Here is a 26,748-nt window from a genome sequence, read left to right as displayed (position 1 = left end):
CCGTCGCAATGTCTACAGTGACGGCCCCGCATTCCTAGGACTCCCGGAAGGACGGTGGCCCATGCCTATCCCGAGGGCAGCAAGTCCAGAGGAGGTGGAAATTAAGAAGTCTGTGTTCTGTGGATTGAGCACCGTAGCCTCCACCGACCCTAACATAAACGATTGCACGTCCATAGAGAGTGCACAACAAAGAACATTCCTGCGGTACCACCCGGAGTGCAAGTCCCCCGCTGATATGTCAGCGGCTAACTACGAGGAAGCAGAATTGCTTCTACTGCAGCGAGCCCAGAGAGACTCGTTCCCCGATGAATTGGCCTGTCTACAGGGAGGAAAGCCCGTCCCATCCGACAGCAGATTAATTCACCTGGCCCCCGAGAGCGACGCTCACACCCTCATCAGAGTGGGTGGTCGCCTACGCAGAGCCCCCAATCTACCGGATGACATTAAATACCCGATCGTATTGAACAGCCGACACAAGGTCACAGAGCTGATTATAAAGAAATACGATGAGGATGTACATCACGCAGGAGCAGAAAGAGTCTTCGCGGAAATCAGACGTCGTTACTGGATCCTACAAGGAAGAGAGGCGGTACGACGCTTCCAACGAACATGTCTAGACTGCCGCAAGTGGCGCGCGCAGCCCAGCATACCAAGGATGGCTGACCTTCCTCCATGTCGCCTCCGAATCGGTGACAAGCCATTCCACTCAACGGGTATGGACTGCTTTGGCCCGCTGCACATAAAGAAAGGAAGAGGAACCGAGAAGCGGTGGGGTATTGTATTCAAATGCATGACCACCAGAGCGATACACATCGAGCTTCTCCCGACCATGAGCACAGACTCATTCCTTATGGCCTTCCGTAGATTCATATTACGGAAAGGAAGACCGTCTACCCTATTGTCCGATCATGGGACAAACTTTAAAGGCGGCGAAAGAGAGCTGAGAGAGAGCTTCCAAGCTATGGGCCCAGAACTTAAGACCCACCTCGCTCCAGCACAGGTTGATTTCCAATTCAACCCCCCAAACGCACCCCACTTCGGTGGCACTTGGGAACGAGAAGTGCGCTCCATAAAGACAGCCCTGTACGCAGTACTTGGGGCCCAGACTGTGGCGGAAGAAGTCCTAATGACAGTCCTCACGGAGATTGAGGGAGTACTTAACTCGAAGCCCCTCGGATATGTCTCCAGTGATGTGGCGGATATCGACCCAGCTACCCCCAACACACTCCTGATGGGGCGGCTAGATCCCACATTACCCCAGACAATGTACCGGCCTGAAGAAGCGAACGGCCGACGAATGTGGAGGTACAGCCAAGTATTAGCCGACAAGTTTTGGAACAGTTTCCTACTGCACTACCTACCGTCTCTACAGACCCGCCAGAAGTGGGTAAAGGAGAGAGACAATTTGACAGAAGGAACAGTCGTCATGATTATTGATCAATCACTGCCCAGAGCTATGTGGCCGGCCGGCCGCGTAAGCAAAGTGATCACCGGTGCCGACGGCAAGGTCCGAGCAGCTGAAGTGCTCGTCCAGGGTCGCACTTACACCCGTCCCGTGGCAAGGCTCATAGAACTGCCTCGACTCCCAGACACAATCGATGATGACCATGACCCTACAACCCTATGACTTTGTGAAGTTGACTGACCCCTACAGCAAACCCTTATGTGTAAATAGACAACGCGATTAATCTGTCTCCGTTTAACTGATTAGGTCTGGGACCTATTCAGGGGGTGGCTGTTGTGAAGGGCCAGATTAAACCGAATATATATATTTATTTATATATATATATTTAATTGTATTTGTATATTCTCTAATATTCCCTGATATCCCTTGTATATTCCTTGTACAATATGCATTGAATATCCATTCTAGCCTACTGAACATCCCATAATAGTCTCCATTCTACTATTGGTCGAGACCTTGGTGCCAGGCTGCCATACCCCTCAGACCCAGTTCAAACGTACCGCTCGACATGTACGAACAAGTCCTAGTTCCGCGTAGGAATTTGGCTACCGCACCACTAATGGGACTATTTGTTCATAGTGCGTATATATACTGCGCTACTAAAGTAGGACTTTCTTTTCAGTCCAGTTTCTTACCCTCCAATAGAGTCACAGACGTAAAGCCTCCCCGCGATGCCACGTGTGGGAGTAAGGCCAAGTTCGCCTACCATCGGTATTGAGACATCGTGTATATTAATATTTGAATAGTCATATTTGGCACTATATCGTCGAGTTGGACGTAGTCTATTAAGCTAATAATAGTCTGTTAATATATAGTGCTTTGTGCGGTGAGAATACTACCGTGGTCAGTACCCCATCGTTTCGGGCAGAGAACTGGCTGCTTACCCAGGGTGGTTGACCCTATGTGAAGCTGCACCCGAGGAGCCCCAGAGCCGACGAGCGAGTGGACCTGTATACCGGATTATTCTACCGACGACAGCCCGCCTTCCCAGGCACGGATTATGCTTTGGATACTTTGATTATTCTATGGATAAAGACCCCCGACACTACCGTGTGTTGGAACCCCCCCCCTGGAGAGGACACAAGGTGAGGAGACGCTCTGCAAGACGAGGTCTCTCCACATCTCTCCCCCGTGGACCGGAGAGAGCCGGCCCACAAAGAGTCCACCTGCTTTCATCTGTGGTCCAAGGATCGCCGGCGCATTGAACGGCACTACAGTGGGTTCTCCTGGGATACCCTTGGCCGGACGAGGCAGCTGGATTCTACCCCCCCCCCCCCTCCTACTCCTGTCGGCTTACAATCGACCGGATTAACCCCCTCTAGTGTATCCAGCCTATAATCATTAAAGTATCATTGCTGTTATTCCTTAACTATTCCAGGTCGTATATTTACCACCTGCGCCTTCAGAGATTGGACATTATCTATTGATATACCGACGAATACTCCTTGCCATAAAAGTGCATACTATTTCAATTCATAAATGTAATTAAGTGATTAAGTGTTTAGTCTACACACCATCGCTGTGTAGGCAATAAAGACCTGTTTCTAATTCGTACATTTGTGTTGGATCCGTTTCATCTACGTGAGAGTGTTCATGATAATATATTTATGCCGTGTACTGGGTGGCCGAATATTAAGTACAAAGGTAGTGGTAGTAAGTATCATATCTAGTAATACAGTCAGGGAATTGTACCCCTCAGTTACAGGGTCCATACCCGTTGTTAGAACTGAGCAACATTAATGGCTGAGAATTGCATAGATACCAATGATAAACAGATAATAGTCATAATTGAGAGCTGAACGTCTTATTCCCATTGGGTGTAGGGGGTTGAGGGGGACGTTTTGGAAACTGGACATCAGATAGGGGGCATTGACCAAAAAAAGCTTGAGAACCACTGCTGTAATGGCAATTAATTTTATGGTGCACAGATTACGGGGTAATTACTGGCCAATAACAGGGAAATAATTGACTTGGTAATAACAAGTAATTATGGGCGAGTGCTTTCTCAGGTAGGTTTTCATCCATAATTAATTATATTAAGATCTTGTTTTTACCAGATCTTACCAGCAATTACCAAGTCATTTCTGGTTATATCTGTTTTATTATACAGTAATTACCCTGTAATTGGTGTACCGTAATATGAAGTGCTCTGGAAAAGGCTTATAGATATATGTTGTTCATCTACACTTTGTATGTATTCTAGTATGTATTCTGTTATTATATTATTATTATTATTATTATTATTATTATTATTATTATTATTATTATTATTATTATTATTAGTAGTAGTAGTAGTAGTAGTAGTAGTAGTAGTAGTAGTAGTAGTAGTAGTAGTAGTAGTAGTAGCAAATTGCTACTACTGTGCAATGGGTTGTATAGCAGACAAAGTGAAAGAAGAGCGCATTCTGTGCGGAGTGTTGTCCAGCCATATACCCAGCTATTTATATTCAGATATCTGCTCTAGGATCATTCTGTTGAGGGTGTTTATATGGGGAGGTGAAATGGGCACAGAACCCTTTTTACCAAACCACATGACTAGATTGTAGCTAGTTTCAACAGATTCAGCATAAGTACTGCATCTGGGTAGGGGCCAGTGGCATACAGAATAGAATGATGATGGAGATGATGATGATAATGATTATGATGATGATGACGACGACGACTGTAAAACAAAAAGAAAACAGTGTTTTGTTCAACGCTGTACTGCAGTGCGTGAGGAGTGGCATCAGGAGGACCCTCAGCTCATAGCAGAGGTGCTGTTTGCTGTGACCAGCATGTTGAGTTTCACCCGCCTGGCCTACATCCTGCCTGCACAGGAGTCTCTGGGAACACTGCAGATCTCCATAGGGAAGATGATTGATGACATGATGAGGTATGAGAGGTCACAGAACAGCCAACAACGCACACATCCAACCTACCCATATATTTATATATATATATATATATATATATATATATATATACCCTACAACTCTGCGTACAATAGTGCTGTATATACCCTATATATACATTTATATATTTATATTTACTGCATATATATATATATATATATATATATATATATATATATATATATATATATATATATATATATATATATATATATATATATATATATATATATATATATATATATATATATATATTAAGGCTGTCAAATATATCGCGTTAATATCGCGTTAACTCCCGATTCTATTAATGCCACTAATTTTTTTAACTCAAGATTAACTAAAAAAAATAATTTTTTTTTTTTTTTTTTTTACTAGACTTCACTCAGGTGTATTATTGATGCTCTCATTGATACTATGTTTGTTTCTGAAGTGTGTGTGTGTGTGTGTGTGTGTGTGTGTGTGTGTGTGTGTGTGTGTGTGTGTGTGTGTGTGTGTGTGTGTGTGTGTGTGTGTGTGTGTGTGTGTGTGTGTGTGTGTGTGTGTGTGTGTGTGTGTGTGTGTGTGTGAGATATAGAGAGAGAGGGGGGTGAGAGAGATGAGGAAGGGGCAAAAGAGAAAAAGAGCTGGGAGAGTGTGTGTGTGAGGGAGAGAGGGGGGTGTGTGATTAATCAGCCCTTGTGTGTGTGAATGTAACAAGTTCCTAACGTTTTCTTTCCCCTATTATTTCATGCACACTTTATTCATTGTTTTAAATTATTATTTTCTTTTAAGTTATTTTGTGCATTACTCTGTTTTGAATTTGATGCAAATTTGCAATGCATGAGGGTCATCCTTTTGTGTTAAATGGCTGCACAAAGCAAGCATTTGTTGACTTGCATGTTGATAAGAGTATTAAAACTTGGAACTTGAAAAAGATCTGTTTAAGGTAAAAAAAAAAAAAAAAAATGCGATTAATTTGCGATTAATCGCGAGTTAACTATGGACAATCATGCGATTAATCGAGTTAAATATTTTAATCGTTTGACAGCACTAATATATATATATATTGACATATATGTCTGAATATATCTGCATATAATCCTTCTATATACCTACTTGAACACCTGCATATAACCCATATAACTCTGTATGATAGCATGTACAATAATGCTGTATACCGTATATATATATATATATATTTTATTCTTACCATTTTCTTACCTATATTTATTCTTACCTATTCACATCTGTCTGTACATACCTGCATATAATCCTTTTTACTTATCTGTAGATACTATATCTATACCTGTACATATCCCTTACCTACTCTTACTAGTTACATTGCTGGCCAGTATGACTTAGTAGTGTCTTATAGTGTATTTATACTGTACCTGTATCACTGTACATATTAATACTGCAACTCTGTACATACATCTAGCACTATTACTCAGTAGTACTAATTTATATATTTTCATATCCAGTTGAATTACCTGTACATTGTATATTACTATTGCACTTTACACTTTACTGTTACATCTAGCCCACAAGTGCAACTCACAACAATCGGCCTGATGGTGGTGCTAGTGCTATAATCAAAGATGAAATTGTCGAGCTTTGAAAAGCCATAACTCGCACACTGTAAGTCTGATCGACACATGATTATGTACACATACAGCTATCCTCGGTCTATAGCCTTGCTAATAGGACCACCCATGTCAACCATATTGGATTTTCTTCCTTTTCTTTTCTTTTAAATTACTTTGCCTCCTAGTACTCCTACACGATTCTCACAAAATCATCTGTGTGGCATCTAGGCACAAACGTCTTTCGCTTCTGAAAGTTGCAAGGCCAAACCATGTGACCATGTGAAATTTTGGTAAACAGGAAGTGAAGTGGTACTCGTGAATGCTTTGATTTATGCTCCTTTAGATGGGGGTCGTGTTTACCGTGTTCACGAGAAAAGTCCATATGAGCTGCTGCCTTCAAATGGAACTTGTGAGTTTGTGGTCTCGACATGGGAAATTGAGTACGCAATATACTTGGCACAATATAAGTGGTTAAAGTCCCGAGGACACTGTTGCAACTGGGCAATGTGTCTTGAAGCCACCAAGACTAACAATTTAGCTAACTAAATGCAAAAGTATAATGACAATTTTTTTAAACCGTCATCACCATGTTACAACTTGTAAACTCTGAGCTTTCAGAAAATGTCCACTTACGAAGTCACAAATACCATTACAATAGGTTGTTCATATTGATAGAATAGCCCTGTTTTTCAATGTGTACATAATGTAAATATCTGTAGATGACAGCGTCTACTCTAAGATCTCAAATGAGGAGGACAGTATCAGTCGTGTGTGTTTTCAAGTTAGACTGGGGAAGCCACAGACAGACAGAGATTTGGGCTGTGCGCCAAGGTCGGCAGCCAAGTTGTTAACATCAACAACTGATAGCCGCTGGTGGGGAAGGTTTGGTCAGAAGAGAGAGAGAGCTATGGGGAAGAGATAGAAAGGGAAGTTAGTGTGTCAGAGGTGACCAGAACGACGTTGCCATGGTATCGTGTCACTTAGTAACGCGAGAAGGGGCGGGGCTATGGGGATGGCCCCCGTTGCTAGGGGAAAGACGCTATTAGTTTCTTCCGGTGTAGGTTAGACCAGAAAACGAGGCTGAGAAGTATATGCCTCTTTTCCATTGCATAGTACCTACCCTACTCTACTCTACTCTACTCGCTTTAGGTACCTGGTACTTTGTCCGTTTTCCACTGCAGGTAGTACTCCATTTGTCTCCGTGTGGGGAGGTGGGCCGCTGGCGTACAGCAAGAGAGCTCTGTGAGTATAGCTATGTCCGTGAGAGCTTGGAGCAAGCCAGAGTAAACACAGTTTTCAATCAATCAATAACAACATTAACCAGACTCTCGTTGTGTCTATTCTGCTAACGTTAACGTTAACGTTACCTCTCGTATCTATTCTACTAGCGTTAACGTTACTTCTTGTGTCTATTCTACTAACGTTAACATTAGGTAATAACCGGTTTAAAATGGATGATGATGATTACCTCACGTTGTGTCTATTCTACTAGCATTAACATTACTAGTACAAACAATCAATAGCGAGCGATATTGATCTTTGCACGCTATGCATGCTAGCCGCAATGCTAACTATTATAATGGTAAAACGCAATCACATTAGCACGTAAGCTAACAAAAATCAGCGATCTTTTTGTGAGACTAAACTCTCCACTCTTGGTGGTAAATTGTGTTGATGTTGGTTTTGTTTCATCAATAAATGAGGTAGAATACACAGTGAATGTATCCTTTTTTGTTTATTGCACTTTGTTCCTGCTGCAAACAAATAATGAATGCTACGTGAGGCTATATAAAGATGGCGGTGTTGTGTTTTGTGCAGGACGTCTCCCTTGTAGCGCAATGATAATGTAGTGACGATTCTCTCTTCTGACCAATCAGTGGTCTGCAGTGTTTCACGTCACTTTTCTGGTATCGCTTCTACTTGCTTGGAACCTCGACAAAGCAGGTACTAAAAAAGTACCCGGTACCAGGTACCATCCGCAAATTTTGGCAATGGAAAACCGAAAAGGCAGAGTAGAGTAGAGTGGAGTCGAGTAGGTACCATGCAGTGGAAAAGGGGCAATAGACGTGGACAGAGACAGAGCACTAGCTAGAGGGTGGTGGGAGGGGCCTCCCCTCCCCCCCTACTAGCCCTCGAGGGGGCTAGCTTCGGCTAACAGGGAAGGTTTTTGGCTAACGACGAGGCCTCAATGAATGCAATATATTTTTCAAGGACCTTTCAGAACTGTTTCCATCTTGTACATGGTATGTTTATGGGAATAAACATAACGTTCGAAGGAAAGGTATCCTGTTTCCAATGTCTCGTTAATTCTTCCGATTACGGATGTACTGTTATGGTTTGTAACCGACCCCAAACGCAACGGCACTGAGAGAGTTGTTTTCAGAGTTAGCCAAAAACAAGGGCGTGTTTATTCTCAGAGTCACAAGATTGAATTAGGTGGAAAACAGAACAAACGGGGAATCTGGCATGTGAAGAATGTCTTGCGGCTCTGCAGATTCTCCCAGACGGTGTTGGTGAGGAATTTGCTTGTGACGTCTGAGCCGCTCTGCAGATCCCCCCAGCATACACTCCAGATGGAACACGGAGGGAGAGAGAGAATCCCAGTTAGCTCAGCGCACAACAGATAACAGAGAGGTGACTGATCCAAATTAATATCCAAGTGACTTGATCTTCGGTGTGATACACACAGTTAGCAGAGTCCAGAGAAAAAACAATACGGTAATCCAAAGAGTAAATCCAACAACAAAAAATAGGTGAGAACAGTATAACAAAAACGGGATCTCTTCGGTGTTTCACAAACACACAAAAAACTGGTGATCCAAAAAGACTGTTTCAAAAACTCACCAAAGCGCAACGCGTAAAGCGGGCAGATAAACGAGGCGTAGCTTCGTACGGGGAATCAGGTTCTCCAAGGGATACTTCACGAGAGTCCTGGAGAGCAACAGACAGCGAACGGGAAAGAAAGGCAGATGCAGGGAATATTCAAAACGATCCAACATCGGTATTAGGGAGATCAGGGTATTTAAAGCCACAGGGCGCTAAATGACAAGCTGTGACAGCTGCGGGATGAAATTGATCATTGCTCCAGAAGCGTGTGGTTGGGAGAGCACCAATCAAACGGCATCTTACAGGAAAGAAGCGTGAGGCGCAGAATGCAATTAATTAACAAAATACCTTAAAGGAACGGAGCGAGTGGGTGGGCAGCGGACAAAACCTCACAGTACCCCCCCCTCCACGGGAGCCACCCGGCGACCAGGCCGACCCGGCTCGCCCGGATGGGCACGATGGAAGTCGGTGATCAGGCCGGGATCCACGATGAGCTGGCGGGAGACCCAGCTCCGTTCCTCCGGGCCGTAACCCTCCCAGTCCACCAGGTACTGGAACCCCCGACCCCGCCATCGAACGCCCATCAACCGGCGGACCTGCCACTGGGGGTGACCGTCCACCATCTTGGGAGGAGGTGGATCCGGAGCAGGAGGCATCAGGGGACTGAGAGAGACAGGCTTAACCCGGGACACATGGAAAACGGGGTGAATGTGCATGGACGCAGGAAGCTTAAGACGCACCGCCGCCGGACTGAGTACCTTCAGAACCTCGAAAGGTCCGACGAACCGGGGGTTAAGTTTCTTGGCCGAGGACCGAAGTGGGAGGTCCCTCGCGGAAAGCCACACCCTCTGCCCAGGGTGGTACGTCGGCGCAGGAACCCGGCGCCGGTCAGCCCCACGACAGGCGCGCTCTGATGACCGGAGCAGCGCGGTCCTGGCGATCTCCCAGACCCGACGGCACCGGTCGAGGTGGTCCTGCACGGAGGGAACTGCCACCTCCGTCTCCTGTGCAGGGAAAAGAGGGGGTTGGTAGCCCAGGGATACCTCAAAGGGTGAGAGGCCGGTGGCGGAACTGACCATGGAGTTGATGGAGTACTCGACCCAGGGAAGGAAACGGCTCCAAGAAGCTGGTCTCTCGGCAGCCACACACCGAAGAGCAGACTCCACGCTCTGGTTCATCCTCTCCGTTTGTCCGTTAGTCTGGGGATGATAACCAGAGGAAAGACTGACCGTTGCCCCCAATCCCTTGCAAAAAGCCCGCCATACCTGGGAAGTGAACTGGGGCCCCCGGTCCGAGACGACGTCCTGGGGAAAACCATGGAGGCGAAACACGTGGTGTGTCAGGAGGTCCGCCGTCTCGGCCGCCGAGGGAAGTTTGGGAAGGGCCACGAGGTGAACCCCCTTGCTGAACCGATCCACCACGGTCAGAAGGCACGTGTTCCCCTGGGAGGAGGGAAGACCTGTGACGAAGTCCAGCGCCACATGTGACCAAGGACGGCTCGGAATGGGAAGCGGCTGTAATAGCCCGGAGGGTGCCTGGTGGGAGGCCTTGCTGCGGGCGCAGACCGCGCAGGCCAGTACGAACTCCTTGACGTCGTTCCTCATGGTGGGCCACCAGAATCGACGAGCCAGGAAGGAGAACGTGCGATGAACGCCCGGGTGGCAGGCGAACCGGCTGGTATGGCCCCACTGGAGGACCCGGGACCGGACTGAGTCGGGGACGAAGAGACGATGAACCGGTACATTGCCTGGAGCGCGATGGAAGCGTAGGGCACGCCTTACCACCCCCTCGATGCCCAAGGTGACGACTCCTACCACCCTGGCCTCCGGGAGGATGGGAGTCGGGTCCTCAGTGGTTGGAGCCCCCTTGGAGTGTAACCGGGACAGGGAGTCGGCCTTCGTGTTGCGGGAACCAGGGCGAAACGTCAGCGAGAAGTCGAACCGACTGAGGAAGCTGGCCCATCTTGCCTGCCGGCCGTTGAGGCGCTTGGAAGCACGGATGTACGTCAGGTTCTTGTGGTCCGTCCAAATGGTAAACGGCTCCTCGGCCCCCTCTAGCCAATGACGCCACTCCTCCAAGGCAGCCACAACCGCCAGCAGCTCCCGATTGCCGATGTCATAGTTCCTCTCGGCAGGGAGGAACCGACGCGAGTAGAAGGCGCACGGATGTACCTTCTGGTCCGTTGCCGACCGCTGGGATAAGATAGCTCCCAGTCCAGTATCCGAGGCGTCCACCTCAACGATGAACTGTCTCTTGGGGTCTGGATGGAGCAAGATCGGGGCGGAAGTGAACCTCTTCTTGAGGGAGCGGAACGCAGCACACGCCGCTGGGGACCAGTCGAACGGCAGGGCGGGAGAGGTCAGTCTGGTAAGCGGTTCCGCCACTTGACTGTAGTTCCGGATGAACCTTCGGTAGAAGTTGGCGAACCCGAGGAAGCTCTGTAACTCCTTCCGAGAGGTGGGTTCAGGCCATTCCTCCACGGCCTGGATCTTGCGAGGATCAGCTCGGGTCAAGCCCTTCTCCACGATGAAGCCCAGGTAATCGACGGAGTCGGAGTGGAATCGGCACTTCTCCGCCTTGACGAAGAGCCGATTGTGGAGGAGGCGCTCCAGCACACGGCGGACATGCTGGATGTGTTCCTCGAGGGTCTTGGAGAAGATGAGGATGTCGTCTAGGTACACTACCACAAACTCCTCCAGCATGTCACGAAGGATGTCGTTCATGAGCGCCTGGAATACCGCCGGAGCGTTGGTGAGGCCGAACGGCATCACCAGGTACTCGTAGTGGCCCCTGGGAGTCTTGAAGGCGGTCTTCCATTCATCGCCCTCACGGATACGGACTAGATGGTAGGCACTCCGGAGGTCCAGCTTGGTAAAGACGGTAGCCTGGGTGAGAGGCTCGAAAGTGGAGTTCATGAGAGGTAGAGGATACTTGTTCTTAATGGTGATCTCGTTGAGCTGGCAATAGTCGATGCAGGGTCGAAGGTCCCCGTCCTTCTTCCCAACAAAGAAGAAACCGGCCGCCACAGGAGAGGAGGAAGGCCGAATGAGTCCTGCTTCCAAGGACTCAGAGATGTATTGATCCATCGCCGCCTTCTCCGGGACGGTCAGACTGTAGAGGCGGCTGCCGGGAAGGGGAGCCCCTGAGCGGAGGTCGATGGCACAGTCGTAAGGCCGGTGGGGCGGAAGGGCCTGAGCCCTGGACTTACTGAAAACCTCCATGAGGTTGTGGTACTCTGGGGGTATGGTCGAAAGGTCCGGAGGCGGCTCACCAACGGATCTCCGGGGCGGGGGACAGGACGCCGCCTGAAGACACTGGGCATGACAGGAGGAGCTCCAGCCCTTGATGGTACCGGAGGACCAGGCGATGTGGGGCTCGTGCAGCGCGAGCCAGGGCCGGCCCAGGACTACTGGGACAAGAGGGGATCTGGTGATAAGGAACTGGAGTCTCTCAACGTGGTTACCAGCAATGGTCAGCAGGACAGGGCAGGTGCGTTGAGTGATGTCAGCCAGGCGGTGTTGGTCCAATGCGAATACCTCCAATGGCCTCACTAGGTCCTCAAGTGGAATGTTGGCCCGGGTAGCAAACTCGAAGTCTAGGAAACTCTCGTCTGCCCCCGAGTCAATGAGTGCCTCCACCGTGGCCCGTTGGTCCGCCCAGGCCAGGGTGACGCTCATCAGATGGCCAGGTGGTGCACGGCTCTGGGAACGAGAAAAACGGCTCACCAGGATCTCCCGGGGTCCCGGCGAGCCTGGTCTTTTGGCCGGGTGGGGCAGTTGGCGATACGGTGTCCCTCCCGACCGCAGTAGAGGCAAAGGCCGGACCTGAACCTCGCCTCCCGTTCAGCTTGGCTCAGATGAGAACGTCCCAGCTGCATGGGTTCCTCCTCGGGTACCGAACGGGAGGGGAAAAAAACCACCAGTCGTGTTGGGAGCAGGGCGACCAGCAGTAACGTCACGAGTACGGGGGGTCCGGAGTACCTCTGGAGGTCCCTGTCGGGTTCTCTCACGTCTTCTCTCCTGGAGGCGTCCGTCGATGCGAATGGCGAGGCTGAACAGGTCCTCGAGGGACTCAGGTTCCTCACGGGTCGCGAGCTGGTCCCTGACTGCGTCGTTGAGCCCCCTCATGAAGGTAAGACGAAGTGCTTGGTCGTTCCAACCGCTCTCCGTAGCCGCCAGTCTGAACTCCAGCACGTAGTCGGTAACCCCGCCGCTGCCCTGCCGGAAGGTACCCAACCGGGCTCCAGGGTCCAGGCCACGGGCTGGATGGTGGAAAACCCTGCGGAGCTCAGCCACGAAGTCTGGGTAGGAGAAACAGAAGTCTGCCATTGCCCAGGAGGCAGTGACCCACTGGGCTGCCCGGCCTGAGAGCAAGTTAGTCATGTAGGCCACTTGGGCTCCCCTTGAAGTGAAACGACTGGGTTGATGACGAAAAACGAACTCACATTGCATGATGAATGTGGCACAATCCTCGAAGTTACCGTCGAACAGCCGTGGTTCGGAGAGACGGGGCTCCCGAGGTGCGGGATCGGGAGGCGCGGGGCCTGCCAGGGCTGCGGGTGATGCTCCGGCCAAGGCTCCTGAAGGAAGTGGGGTTACAAGCAAGGTGTTAACGGTGTCACTCAGCGTGTGTAAGTGGAGGAGAATACTTGACTGCTGGCTAGCCAGAGCGCCCAGGGACCCCTGAATAGGCAGGACCTGCTCTCGGAGTTCCTGTACAGCAGCCGCAGCCCTGTCTAGCTGTTGGCTGTGTTCCTTGGTTAACTCTATCTGGACTGCCAATGCTGTTCTGACTCTCTCTGTGTCGGCTGGGGTCGTCATGGTTGGATCGTAATGTTATGGTTTGTAACCGACCCCAAACGCAACGGCACTGAGAGAGTTGTTTTCAGAGTTAGCCAAAAACAAGGGCGTGTTTATTCTCAGAGTCACAAGATTGAATTAGGTGGAAAACAGAACAAACAGGGAATCTGGCATGTGAAGAATGTCTTGCGGCTCTGCAGATTCTCCCAGACGGTGTTGGTGAGGAATTTGCTTGTGACGTCTGAGCCGCTCTGCAGATCCCCCCAGCATACACTCCAGATGGAACACGGAGGGAGAGAGAGAATCCCAGTTAGCTCAGCGCACAACAGATAACAGAGAGGTGACTGATCCAAATTAATATCCAAGTGACTTGATCTTCGGTGTGATACACACAGTTAGCAGAGTCCAGAGAAAAAACAATACGGTAATCCAAAGAGTAAATCCAACAACAAAAAATAGGTGAGAACAGTATAACAAAAACGGGATCTCTTCGGTGTTTCACAAACACACAAAAAACTGGTGATCCAAAAAGACTGTTTCAAAAACTCACCAAAGCGCAACGCGTAAAGCGGGCAGATAAACGAGGCGTAGCTTCGTACGGGGAATCAGGTTCTCCAAGGGATACTTCACGAGAGTCCTGGAGAGCAACAGACAGCGAACGGGAAAGAAAGGCAGATGCAGGGAATATTCAAAACGATCCAACATCGGTATTAGGGAGATCAGGGTATTTAAAGCCACAGGGCGCTAAATGACAAGCTGTGACAGCTGCGGGATGAAATTGATCATTGCTCCAGAAGCGTGTGGTTGGGAGAGCACCAATCAAACGGCATCTTACAGGAAAGAAGCGTGAGGCGCAGAATGCAATTAATTAACAAAATACCTTAAAGGAACGGAGCGAGTGGGTGGGCAGCGGACAAAACCTCACAGTACCCCCCCCTCCACGGGAGCCACCCGGCGACCAGGCCGACCCGGCTCGCCCGGATGGGCACGATGGAAGTCGGTGATCAGGCCGGGATCCACGATGAGCTGGCGGGAGACCCAGCTCCGTTCCTCCGGGCCGTAACCCTCCCAGTCCACCAGGTACTGGAACCCCCGACCCCGCCGTCGAACGCCCATCAACCGGCGGACCTGCCACTGGGGGTGACCGTCCACCATCTTGGGAGGAGGTGGATCCGGAGCAGGAGGCATCAGGGGACTGAGAGAGACAGGCTTAACCCGGGACACATGGAAAACGGGGTGAATGTGCATGGACGCAGGAAGCTTAAGACGCACCGCCGCCGGACTGAGTACCTTCAGAACCTCGAAAGGTCAGACGAACCGGGGGTTAAGTTTCTTGGCCGAGGACCGAAGTGGGAGGTCCCTCGCGGAAAGCCACACCCTCTGCCCAGGGTGGTACGTCGGCGCAGGAACCCGGCGCCGGTCAGCCCCACGACAGGCGCGCTCTGATGACCGGAGCAGCGCGGTCCTGGCGATCTCCCAGACCCGACGGCACCGGTCGAGGTGGTCCTGCACGGAGGGAACTGCCACCTCCGTCTCCTGTGCAGGGAAAAGAGGGGGTTGGTAGCCCAGGGATACCTCAAAGGGTGAGAGGCCGGTGGCGGAACTGACCATGGAGTTGATGGAGTACTCGACCCAGGGAAGGAAACGGCTCCAAGAAGCTGGTCTCTCGGCAGCCACACACCGAAGAGCAGACTCCACGCTCTGGTTCATCCTCTCCGTTTGTCCGTTAGTCTGGGGATGATAACCAGAGGAAAGACTGACCGTTGCCCCCAATCCCTTGCAAAAAGCCCGCCATACCTGGGAAGTGAACTGGGGCCCCCGGTCCGAGACGACGTCCTGGGGAAAACCATGGAGGCGAAACACGTGGTGTGTCAGGAGGTCCGCCGTCTCGGCCGCCGAGGGAAGTTTGGGAAGGGCCACGAGGTGAACCCCCTTGCTGAACCGATCCACCACGGTCAGAAGGCACGTGTTCCCCTGGGAGGAGGGAAGACCTGTGACGAAGTCCAGCGCCACATGTGACCAAGGACGGCTCGGAATGGGAAGCGGCTGTAATAGCCCGGAGGGTGCCTGGTGGGAGGCCTTGCTGCGGGCGCAGACCGCGCAGGCCAGTACGAACTCCTTGACGTCGTTCCTCATGGTGGGCCACCAGAATCGACGAGCCAGGAAGGAGAACGTGCGATGAACGCCCGGGTGGCAGGCGAACCGGCTGGTATGGCCCCACTGGAGGACCCGGGACCGGACTGAGTCGGGGACGAAGAGACGATGAACCGGTACATTGCCTGGAGCGCGATGGAAGCGTAGGGCACGCCTTACCACCCCCTCGATGCCCAAGGTGACGACTCCTACCACCCTGGCCTCCGGGAGGATGGGAGTCGGGTCCTCAGTGGTTGGAGCCCCCTTGGAGTGTAACCGGGACAGGGAGTCGGCCTTCGTGTTGCGGGAACCAGGGCGAAACGTCAGCGAGAAGTCGAACCGACTGAGGAAGCTGGCCCATCTTGCCTGCCGGCCGTTGAGGCGCTTGGAAGCACGGATGTACGTCAGGTTCTTGTGGTCCGTCCAAATGGTAAACGGCTCCTCGGCCCCCTCTAGCCAATGACGCCACTCCTCCAAGGCAGCCACAACCGCCAGCAGCTCCCGATTGCCGATGTCATAGTTCCTCTCGGCAGGGAGGAACCGACGCGAGTAGAAGGCGCACGGATGTACCTTCTGGTCCGTTGCCGACCGCTGGGATAAGATAGCTCCCAGTCCAGTATCCGAGGCGTCCACCTCAACGATGAACTGTCTCTTGGGGTCTGGATGGAGCAAGATCGGGGCGGAAGTGAACCTCTTCTTGAGGGAGCGGAACGCAGCACACGCCGCTGGGGACCAGTCGAACGGCAGGGCGGGAGAGGTCAGTCTGGTAAGCGGTTCCGCCACTTGACTGTAGTTCCGGATGAACCTTCGGTAGAAGTTGGCGAACCCGAGGAAGCTCTGTAACTCCTTCCGAGAGGTGGGTTCAGGCCATTCCTCCACGGCCTGGATCTTGCGAGGATCAGCTCGGGTCAAGCCCTTCTCCACGATGAAGCCCAGGTAATCGACGGAGTCGGAGTGGAATCGGCACTTCTCCGCCTTGACGAAGAGCCGATTGTGGAGGAGGCGCTCCAGCACACGGCGGACATGCTGGATGTGTTCCTCGAGGGTCTTGGAGAAGATGAGGATGTCGTCTAGGTACACTACCACAAACTCCTCCAGCATGTCACGAAGGATGTCGTTCATGAGCGCCTGGAATACCGCCGGAGCGTTGGTGAGGCCGAACGGCATCACCAGGTACTCGTAGTGGCCCCTGGGAGTCTTGAAGGCGGTCTTCCATTCATCGCCCTCACGGATACAGACTAGATGGTAGGCACTCCGGAGGTCCAGCTTGGTAAAGACGGTAGCCTGGGTGAGAGGCTCGAAAGTGGAGTTCATGAGAGGTAGAGGATACTTGTTCTTAATGGTGATCTCGTTGAGCTGGCAATAGTCGATGCAGGGTCGAAGGTCCCCGTCCTTCTTCCCAACAAAGAAGAAACCGGCCGCCACAGGAGAGGAGGAAGGCCGAATGAGTCCTGCTTCCAAGGACTCAGAGATGTATTGATCCATCGCCGCCTTCTCCGGGACGGTCAGACTGTAGAGGCGGCTGCCGGGAAGGGGAGCCCCTGAGCGGAGGTCGATGGCACAGTCGTAAGGCCGGTGGGGCGGAAGGGCCTGAGCCCTGGACTTACTGAAAACCTCCATGAGGTTGTGGTACTCTGGGGGTATGGTCGAAAGGTCCGGAGGCGGCTCACCAACGGATCTCCGGGGCGGGGGACAGGACGCCGCCTGAAGACACTGGGCATGACAGGAGGAGCTCCAGCCCTTGATGGTACCGGAGGACCAGGCGATGTGGGGCTCGTGCAGCGCGAGCCAGGGCCGGCCCAGGACTACTGGGACAAGAGGGGATCTGGTGATAAGGAACTGGAGTCTCTCAACGTGGTTACCAGCAATGGTCAGCAGGACAGGGCAGGTGCGTTGAGTGATGTCAGCCAGGCGGTGTTGGTCCAATGCGAATACCTCCAATGGCCTCACTAGGTCCTCAAGTGGAATGTTGGCCCAGGTAGCAAACTCGAAGTCTAGGAAACTCTCGTCTGCCCCCGAGTCAATGAGTGCCTCCACCGTGGCCCGTTGGTCCGCCCAGGCCAGGGTGACGCTCATCAGATGGCCAGGTGGTGCACGGCTCTGGGAACGAGAAAAACGGCTCACCAGGATCTCCCGGGGTCCCGGCGAGCCTGGTCTTTTGGCCGGGTGGGGCAGTTGGCGATACGGTGTCCCTCCCGACCGCAGTAGAGGCAAAGGCCGGACCTGAACCTCGCCTCCCGTTCAGCTTGGCTCAGATGAGAACGTCCCAGCTGCATGGGTTCCTCCTCGGGTACCGAACGGGAGGGGAAAAAAACCACCAGTCGTGTTGGGAGCAGGGCGACCAGCAGTAACGTCACGAGTACGGGGGGTCCGGAGTACCTCTGGAGGTCCCTGTCGGGTTCTCTCACGTCTTCTCTCCTGGAGGCGTCCGTCGATGCGAATGGCGAGGCTGAACAGGTCCTCGAGGGACTCAGGTTCCTCACGGGTCGCGAGCTGGTCCCTGACTGCGTCGTTGAGCCCCCTCATGAAGGTAAGACGAAGTGCTTGGTCGTTCCAACCGCTCTCCGTAGCCGCCAGTCTGAACTCCAGCACGTAGTCGGTAACCCCGCCGCTGCCCTGCCGGAAGGTACCCAACCGGGCTCCAGGGTCCAGGCCACGGGCTGGATGGTGGAAAACCCTGCGGAGCTCAGCCACGAAGTCTGGGTAGGAGAAACAGAAGTCTGCCATTGCCCAGGAGGCAGTGACCCACTGGGCTGCCCGGCCTGAGAGCAAGTTAGTCATGTAGGCCACTTGGGCTCCCCTTGAAGTGAAACGACTGGGTTGATGACGAAAAACGAACTCACATTGCATGATGAATGTGGCACAATCCTCGAAGTTTACCGTCGAACAGCCGTGGTTCGGAGAGACGGGGCTCCCGAGGTGCGGGATCGGGAGGCGCGGGGCCTGCCAGGGCTGCGGGTGATGCTCCGGCCAAGGCTCCTGAAGGAAGTGGGGTTACAAGCAAGGTGTTAACGGTGTCACTCAGCGTGTGTAAGTGGAGGAGAATACTTGACTGCTGGCTAGCCAGAGCGCCCAGGGACCCCTGAATAGGCAGGACCTGCTCTCGGAGTTCCTGTACAGCAGCCGCAGCCCTGTCTAGCTGTTGGCTGTGTTCCTTGGTTAACTCTATCTGGACTGCCAATGCTGTTCTGACTCTCTCTGTGTCGGCTGGGGTCGTCATGGTTGGATCGTAATGTTATGGTTTGTAACCGACCCCAAACGCAACGGCACTGAGAGAGTTGTTTTCAGAGTTAGCCAAAAACAAGGGCGTGTTTATTCTCAGAGTCACAAGATTGAATTAGGTGGAAAACAGAACAAACGGGGAATCTGGCATGTGAAGAATGTCTTGCGGCTCTGCAGATTCTCCCAGACGGTGTTGGTGAGGAATTTGCTTGTGACGTCTGAGCCGCTCTGCAGATCCCCCCAGCATACACTCCAGATGGAACACGGAGGGAGAGAGAGAATCCCAGTTAGCTCAGCGCACAACAGATAACAGAGAGGTGACTGATCCAAATTAATATCCAAGTGACTTGATCTTCGGTGTGATACACACAGTTAGCAGAGTCCAGAGAAAAAACAATACGGTAATCCAAAGAGTAAATCCAACAACAAAAAATAGGTGAGAACAGTATAACAAAAACGGGATCTCTTCGGTGTTTCACAAACACACAACAAACTGGTGATCCAAAAAGACTGTTTCAAAAACTCACCAAAGCGCAACGCGTAAAGCGGGCAGATAAACGAGGCGTAGCTTCGTACGGGGAATCAGGTTCTCCAAGGGATACTTCACGAGAGTCCTGGAGAGCAACAGACAGCGAACGGGAAAGAAAGGCAGATGCAGGGAATATTCAAAACGATCCAACATCGGTATTAGGGAGATCAGGGTATTTAAAGCCACAGGGCGCTAAATGACAAGCTGTGACAGCTGCGGGATGAAATTGATCATTGCTCCAGAAGCGTGTGGTTGGGAGAGCACCAATCAAACGGCATCTTACAGGAAAGAAGCGTGAGGCGCGGAATGCAATTAATTAACAAAATACCTTAAAGGAACGGAGCAAGTGGGTGGGCAGCGGACAAAACCTCACATGTACCAACGGGGTGATACAGTGTGTGACAGCCAGTGAGATAACCATCAACTGATGACACAAACACAACGCAGAGGGAAGTCACGGAACAGCAGGTGACGAGTTGATTAGAGGCTGAAGAACACTGTAATCTATCAATATGGACTCATATGGAAACTACCCACTGTTGTGGTATTCACAATGTAGACGTCGTACAACATCTGAAAGCTCAGAGTTCATGACTTGTAATGGTGCTGAAATTTTTTTAAATGCCGGAGCCCATGGAAGTTTGTTTTGCTGTGGAATTATTGTAAATGTAGTCTTTCTTAGTAAATTAATAATATATATTTGGAACATTTTCATATTCCAAACAGTCTCATCTGTTTCCTCAGTCATTATGCCTTTGCATTTAGTTGGCTAAAATATTAACCTCAGTGGCTTCAAGACGCAATTGCCTCAGTTGCCTAGCTACAGTGTCCTCAGGACTTCAAGCAAGAATGCTAAGCATATGCATACTGGACTTCCCACGTCCAGACTACAAACTCACAAGTTCCATTTGAAGGCGGCATTACATCCAACTTCACGCGTTTCCTTCATAACAGGGGAGAGGTGTGCAATTTTTTTGGTAATTTGGCCACGTGGTAACGCTATTCACAGAAATCACATAATAGAGACATGAAACCACAATGACAGCTATTGGTGTGGCAACGCCTCACACCAAATTGCACACCAGTTGGCCAAATGGTGGCTCTACAATCAAAAGGTAAAATGTAGCCTAGATAGGAGCCTCACTCCATTCTAAATGTACACTAACGGTTTGATGCAATGCCACTGTCCATGTCAGTATTTGTTCAGAAAGTCTGTGTTACTAGCTGCTTTTTTCTATAGACCAGATTGTACAGATTGTTGTCTGTACCAGAATGTACAGTATGTCGTATGAGGACATACAATAGAGTAGAACTATTTCCACTTCATAACAAGAGGCATTCTTGAGTCAGTGTATTTATTTAGAGAATTTAACCAAACAGCCTACAAGCGTGAGATAAAGCCCAGTTTGATCCGTTTGCTCACTTGCATCAGGCACTAGGCAGACGAAGAGAGACGTTTGCTCACCTGCATCAGGTACTATGCAGAAGGAGAGAGACGTGTACGAGGGCCGTTTGCTCAATTGCATCAGGTACTAGGCAGACGGTGAGAGACGTGTACGAGGGCCGGTTGACACGCAGTCTGAATTTAACTTCCAGTTAAGTAAATGCGAGCTTAAATGTGTTATCTGGCTCTAGTCTATTGGACAATATTGGGACAGAATTAGTGGACTCACAGAATACATTGCTATGACTTGTATCACATCAAGAGGGATAGAGTCACCTGAATCTGTGGCTGTTGCTGTGGGGGAAATAATTCAATTTTTTTTATATAGTGAAAGTGTGGGGTGAAAGGGGTGGTGGTTTGAATCCACAGACTATAAGATATCATTAACTACTGTCCAAGTGTGAAGTGGATTCCCAGGCTGTTTTGGTTCTGCTCTGCTTCAGAACCTGTTGGCTAGTACTCTCGGCGTTGTGTCTCAATGCTTTAAAGCTGGGAATCACTTCTCTTAAAACTGACTGAGCAGGCAAAAAGGCAGATAGGTGAATAAGGAGGAAAGATAGTTTAACAGTTGTTTAATAAGAGAGAAAGAGTGTATACAAATTACATTAAAGAATGCTATAGTTGTGATCAAAAACACTATGCCGTAATTGAACACAACCAGGCTAATATAACAGTAAAGAGAATGCTAGTTGATAAATTGTTGAAAGTCTTTGTTCTCTGCTGATAACAAAGAGGATTCTGTTTTTCCCTCCAAAAAGTTCCTTTGTCCTTTGCCCGCCTTGCTTGTGGATGAGATGGTAAGAGAGGTCTTCGTGGGTTTGTTGGTTCCAGAGTGTTCTTCTTTGGTTGTTTCTTCCTGAGTCCCCTCTCACCATCACACAGCCATTCTTATAGCCCAAGGCCGAGTGTCTTTGAGTTGATGACATCATCACATTAATTGCTCCAATCACAAGCCGGTTAAGCTTGCATTTTGAAAATAGGGGTTTGGCCTATAGGCCAACCCCCTCCACCTAACTGCAAAAAGAGGCTGTCCTTTACCTTAATCAAAGTTTAAACATTGCATCATTTTCATTTCCTTATATCTTTTACTTAAACACATTACTTGACTTGTTAGTACTTTGATGTACCTCAAAATATATTGATTACCTAAACACAGCTATATTTCTAAGTCTGTTTGACTTTCAGAACATATATCTAACAAATTTAATCATTCTGTTAGCTTAATAGAATACATTTTATTATCATATAAAACATTGCTTAACAGATTGCAGAATGTGTAACAATCAATTAATCATACTGAACATTAATTGAAAATAGCACAGACACATTAACTAATTGTAGACATTTTAGTATGACCAAACACTAATTATATTTTAACTTACTTAACAATATACCAGGTAGTTTGGAGATCTCCTGTGTGAGTGTGTGTGTGTGTGTGTGTGAATGTGTGTGTGTGTGTGTGTGTGTGTGTATGTATGTGTGTGTGTGTGTCTATGTGTGTGTGTGTGTGGATGTGTATGTGTGTGTGTGAGTATGTGAGTGTCTGTGTGTGTGTGTGTCTATGTGTGTGAATGTGTGTGTGACTATGTGTGGGTATGAGTATGTGAGTGTCTGTGTGTGTGTGTGTCTATGTGTGTGTCTCTGTGTGTGTGAGTGTGTGTGTGAGGATGTGTATTCGAAAAAGTGTGTGTGTGTGGATCTCTGTGTGTCTGTCTGTGTCCCCCGGCCGTAAGCAGCTGATAACACTTCTTTGATGTAACAGTTGTTTCACTGTGTGTGTGACAGGAAACTTCAGCAAGATAACATGTCTACGTAACCTTTTGTCTTTTGCTTTGATCTACCCCCTAAAGGGAAGTCTTACCCCAGCTGCCACTATGCCATTGTCACCCCAGGAGGGCATTTGCACAATCAGTCTTATGTAACCACACACAGACAATCTATGACTTATTGTTTTGAGGCCCAAATATTTCTACACATTAGTTAAATCATGAGTCTATGTTTGGGAATTTACTACAGATCCCCACTCGGATAGTTTACCTATCCTTAATATGTCAAACATAGATATCAATCTCTACACACTACTATCTAGATAACACTTAAGACATTTTAAATCATATTAGGATAAAATATGTATCTGATTTGTCACACTCAGATCCTAAAATTCAAATTAGCCATTTCAGTTTTTGTGATCATGTGCAGTCTTTAATACTTGTTCTCGTACCAAGATCAATAGAGCATTTGAGGAGGGGGGTCCATGTTTTCTAGATTTGACCCTGCCTCCTCTTTATTGCTCAGAGCTGGTGCAATATCACGACTGCTGGGTGCAATTCAGAAAGCAAATTGCCTTTCTTATTACACCCCATCTTCTGTCAAGCACATCTTGACTCGTGGAGATCCTCTCTTAGGGGGTAGAGCCCCCTGCTGTAGTATCTTCTATTCTTCACAGCGATGGGGAGGTCGTTGCTGGCTGCTCGACCCCTTCGCTGGTTGACCCTCGGATCAGTGGAAGAGGTTTGTTTCTCCTCCCCTCCGCCTGGTCGTTGATAGGGGCGATAGCAGCTTCCCCCCTTCGCTTGTTGACCACCTGGTCAATAGTTGAGGCCTTGCTTCTGTTGACAGCCGGAGTCGTTGCTGAGGCCTAGCTGCCTGTCTCCTCGTTGGTTGTCTGTCGTTCCCTCTGAAGCCTCAAGACTCGGTCACTGCGTTGGCCAAGACTCTCCCGGCCCGAGATGTAGGCGTCTCCTGGTTCTCCGCAGTGTTGTGGTTCCCCATGGAACCGCTGGGTAGACACTAGCCAGTGTCCTGGATCAACGGTACCGATGGAGTCCTCGGTCTTCCTTGTACCACTCTCTGATGACTGTGGATCCCCCAATCTCCCCTCCGTATCCTGTAGTGAATATATCGCTCCGGGGCACAGTGGGGATCACTTCTACCACAACAATTGATTGAGAATCCATAATTTCCATCCCTCAGACTCTCTTTACTGGTCTGAGCTTTTGACAACTTTCTTTTCCAAATCATTTATCTATATATTTCATGGCTTCTAGATCATTAAATTTCAAAATTCTGAAAAATTCACATGGCTCTCATTATATTATGCTGTCAAAACAGTATACTCTCCACCTCTCGATGTGAAATACACATGAAAACATCGTTACCGTCTTCCTCTGGTTTCGGACAGCTGCATCCCGGACCGGACAGCACTGACATCCATTCTCCCAGTAACCTGTGTGTATGGCAACAATTCACAGTCCGCCTTAAACACACATCTTATACATCACAAGCCAATTATCAATTGCACATGTTCACACCCTACACAATACTAATTTGGCCAATAGCGACCAAATCTATTGAGCTTCATTAATGTACAGAGAATCATGCTTCCCAACACTATAAGCAACCACGACACACCCCCAGCCGCTAAAACTGGGTATTCAATGGGCGGAGAACAAAAATCCATAACTAGCTCATGTTCCTTCACTTTGTTCCCAGTCCATTTTACAGACACATACTACCCCGTCCTGATGTGTCGAGATCACTCCCAGCTTGCCAGGTATCCTAAGAAAAAACACAGAAAGAAAGAAAACAGAAAACAAAACACAAAGAAAACGCTGCCAAATCAATAAATGAAAAAATAAACCAAACTTGTGAGCTTTCTAGCTCATTTTTAACTAAGAAACAAAAAGGGAAATCAAATGAATAAACGAAATGTACACTCCCGGCCTAAGTCAGGAATTGCTCATATCACACTAGAAAAGAGAAGTAAAAATAAAAGTAAACAAACACCTATCCTATTGCTCATAACTGTTAATATGCTTCTATCAATACTATAAAATACTAGAAACAACTATGAGTCTTTTCAATTTCTTAATCATGCAGTCCACCTCTTGATCAATCTGAATGTTGACCGAGCATGGATAATTTACTGATCACTCGCTGCCGCAGTGTCACATCATCACACTGTCTAATATCGATTAACTGTTTAACATAATTTGACCTCTTGTTAGTCTGATTAGTTCATGCATTTGTCAGTCACCCATACATCCGTTTTTAGTAACTTTCATTCATAATCTAATTAGGAGCATATTTTATCATTCAATATATCCCACCTCTACCCTAGTCAGTTGCATATATTCTTATTCTGCCGGTGGCCTCTGCAGACATGACCTTTGAAAATGACCTTTCACTCCACAGCCCCAACAACACTGGCGGTCTCCCCCGGGTTGTGGGACCCGGTGGGTCAGTTGCCTGTGACCGGATGACCCTGGGGTCATCGGGCCCAGAACACGTCCTGGTGGTGTGCCATCTTCGCCATGGTTCCCTGGAGCCTGTTCGGAGGAGAAAGCCACATACCTATTTGGTCCAGTCACAGTTCCTTGAGAGGGGCCCGTGGTTGGGAGGGGCCCGTCACCTGTTCCTGCACAAACACGCCCTGTTGGGGATATATGGTCCTGCTCTGCACAGTTCCGAGCAATGTGTCCGAGGGTCCCACACGTCCAACAGTGCACCTGCCGCACACGGTAGCCAATCGGATTCCTGCCTTTGCCTACACCTTTTCCTCGTGGTTGCCACCTCGTGGGTGGTCCTATTGGGGTTTGTTGTTGACCCGGCACGGGTTGTGGCCCCAACTGGGCCTGTCTCTGGCCATCTGGTTCTCCAGAGGGAGAGGGAGAGAGGCGATTGGAACCTGTCTCCCCTCCGGGCTGTGTGGGCTGGAGTAGGCCTTGGAGATAGTCCACTACCCGTCTAGCCTCGGCTAGGTGATCTTCGAGAGGGAGGCACGTCTGTAACTGGCAGTCATCTGCAACGGACACTTCAGCGTGGAATACAACTGTCTCTGGGTCGCTTGCTGCAACGACTCCCTGTGGCGGAGTAAAAGACATTATTTCCAGTCCCTCCGTCTCACTGGACACTAAAGGGGAGTCGATCAAACTCCAGCCAATCAAGTCAACGTCCAATTCGGTCAATGTAATGTCTGCAGAGGTTATCGGTATTATCTTGATTTGGGTACGCATTCTACACCGGCCTCCCTTAACCACAAGGTTCTGTAATGGCCTGAATATCTTTGGCCATCTTTTCGTCACTTTTATTGTGACATCTCCAGTCGTTGAAATAGACAGATTGTCTACCCTTTCTATGGTCAGTGCATCTAACCCTCCGGTTGCTCCTATCTGTGTATTTTCCATTCTCACCTTTCCTTCAATCACTCGTAACGTCACCGTTTGGAAAGCAAGTTTCTCTGTATTCAAACTATTTTTACCAAACTTGAGTTAATTTCACTCACACTTTTATATTGGTGTAAACAGGAATTGATAACTTCGGTCTTGTGATACTATACCCCCTGACTGTCAACAGTCTCTTCGATTTCCCTGTTGGGGTTCGGAATTGTCAGCGCCGGCCATCCGTCCTGGAGCAGCTGTGAAAAGAGAGAAGCAAAAAAATACACTTAATTATCAGTGACATTTGCCATTCACAATCCATCATTTGTCTTTAAGCATGGAATGTCGGGCATCTCCTAGACTATGATCATATGAGAGCATTTGTGCAATTTTCGTTTTTGATTTATCAATGACACCGCCTTAATCTTTTTTTCCAGTTGTCTCCATTGGAAACCCAGATTCTCAATCCTGTTGTCAAGATCCTCCTTATTACCACTCCGGGGAACTTATTTTCCATCAGCTGTTTCCTGAGATGGTGGTCAGCAGAAAGTTGTTATTTACAGCCTATCATTTCTAAACATCTGTATCGGACATTGTAATTTAGGTGAATAATCTCACTTTTACTCCAATTTGCAAATGACTATGTGTATGTGTAACTATATTTATTTCTGTCCGTGAAAGCCTAGTATGTATTTCGCTCATATTACATTACACA

At 49.3% G+C, this 26,748-nt stretch overlaps 1 protein-coding gene across 1 annotated transcript in view; it reads left to right on the top strand.

Annotated features, from left to right (window-relative positions):
* trpc2a (transient receptor potential cation channel subfamily C member 2a) overlaps positions 1-26,748 on the top strand; it is a gene marked incomplete at both ends in the record, with an annotated part of 95,601 nt that overhangs the window by 38,346 nt on the left and 30,507 nt on the right. Inside the window, one exon of the mRNA XM_084320439.1 lies at positions 4,175-4,337. Within this exon, the coding sequence (XP_084176565.1) occupies positions 4,175-4,337 (163 nt within the window). The remainder of the gene's footprint in view (positions 1-4,174; positions 4,338-26,748) is intronic.

Source organism: Notolepis coatsorum (genome assembly GCF_963971535.1).
Source record: "Notolepis coatsorum genome assembly, chromosome: 8".
Lineage (NCBI taxonomy): Eukaryota > Metazoa > Chordata > Actinopteri > Aulopiformes > Paralepididae > Notolepis > Notolepis coatsorum.
This window is presented reverse-complemented; position numbering and strand designations above follow the sequence as displayed.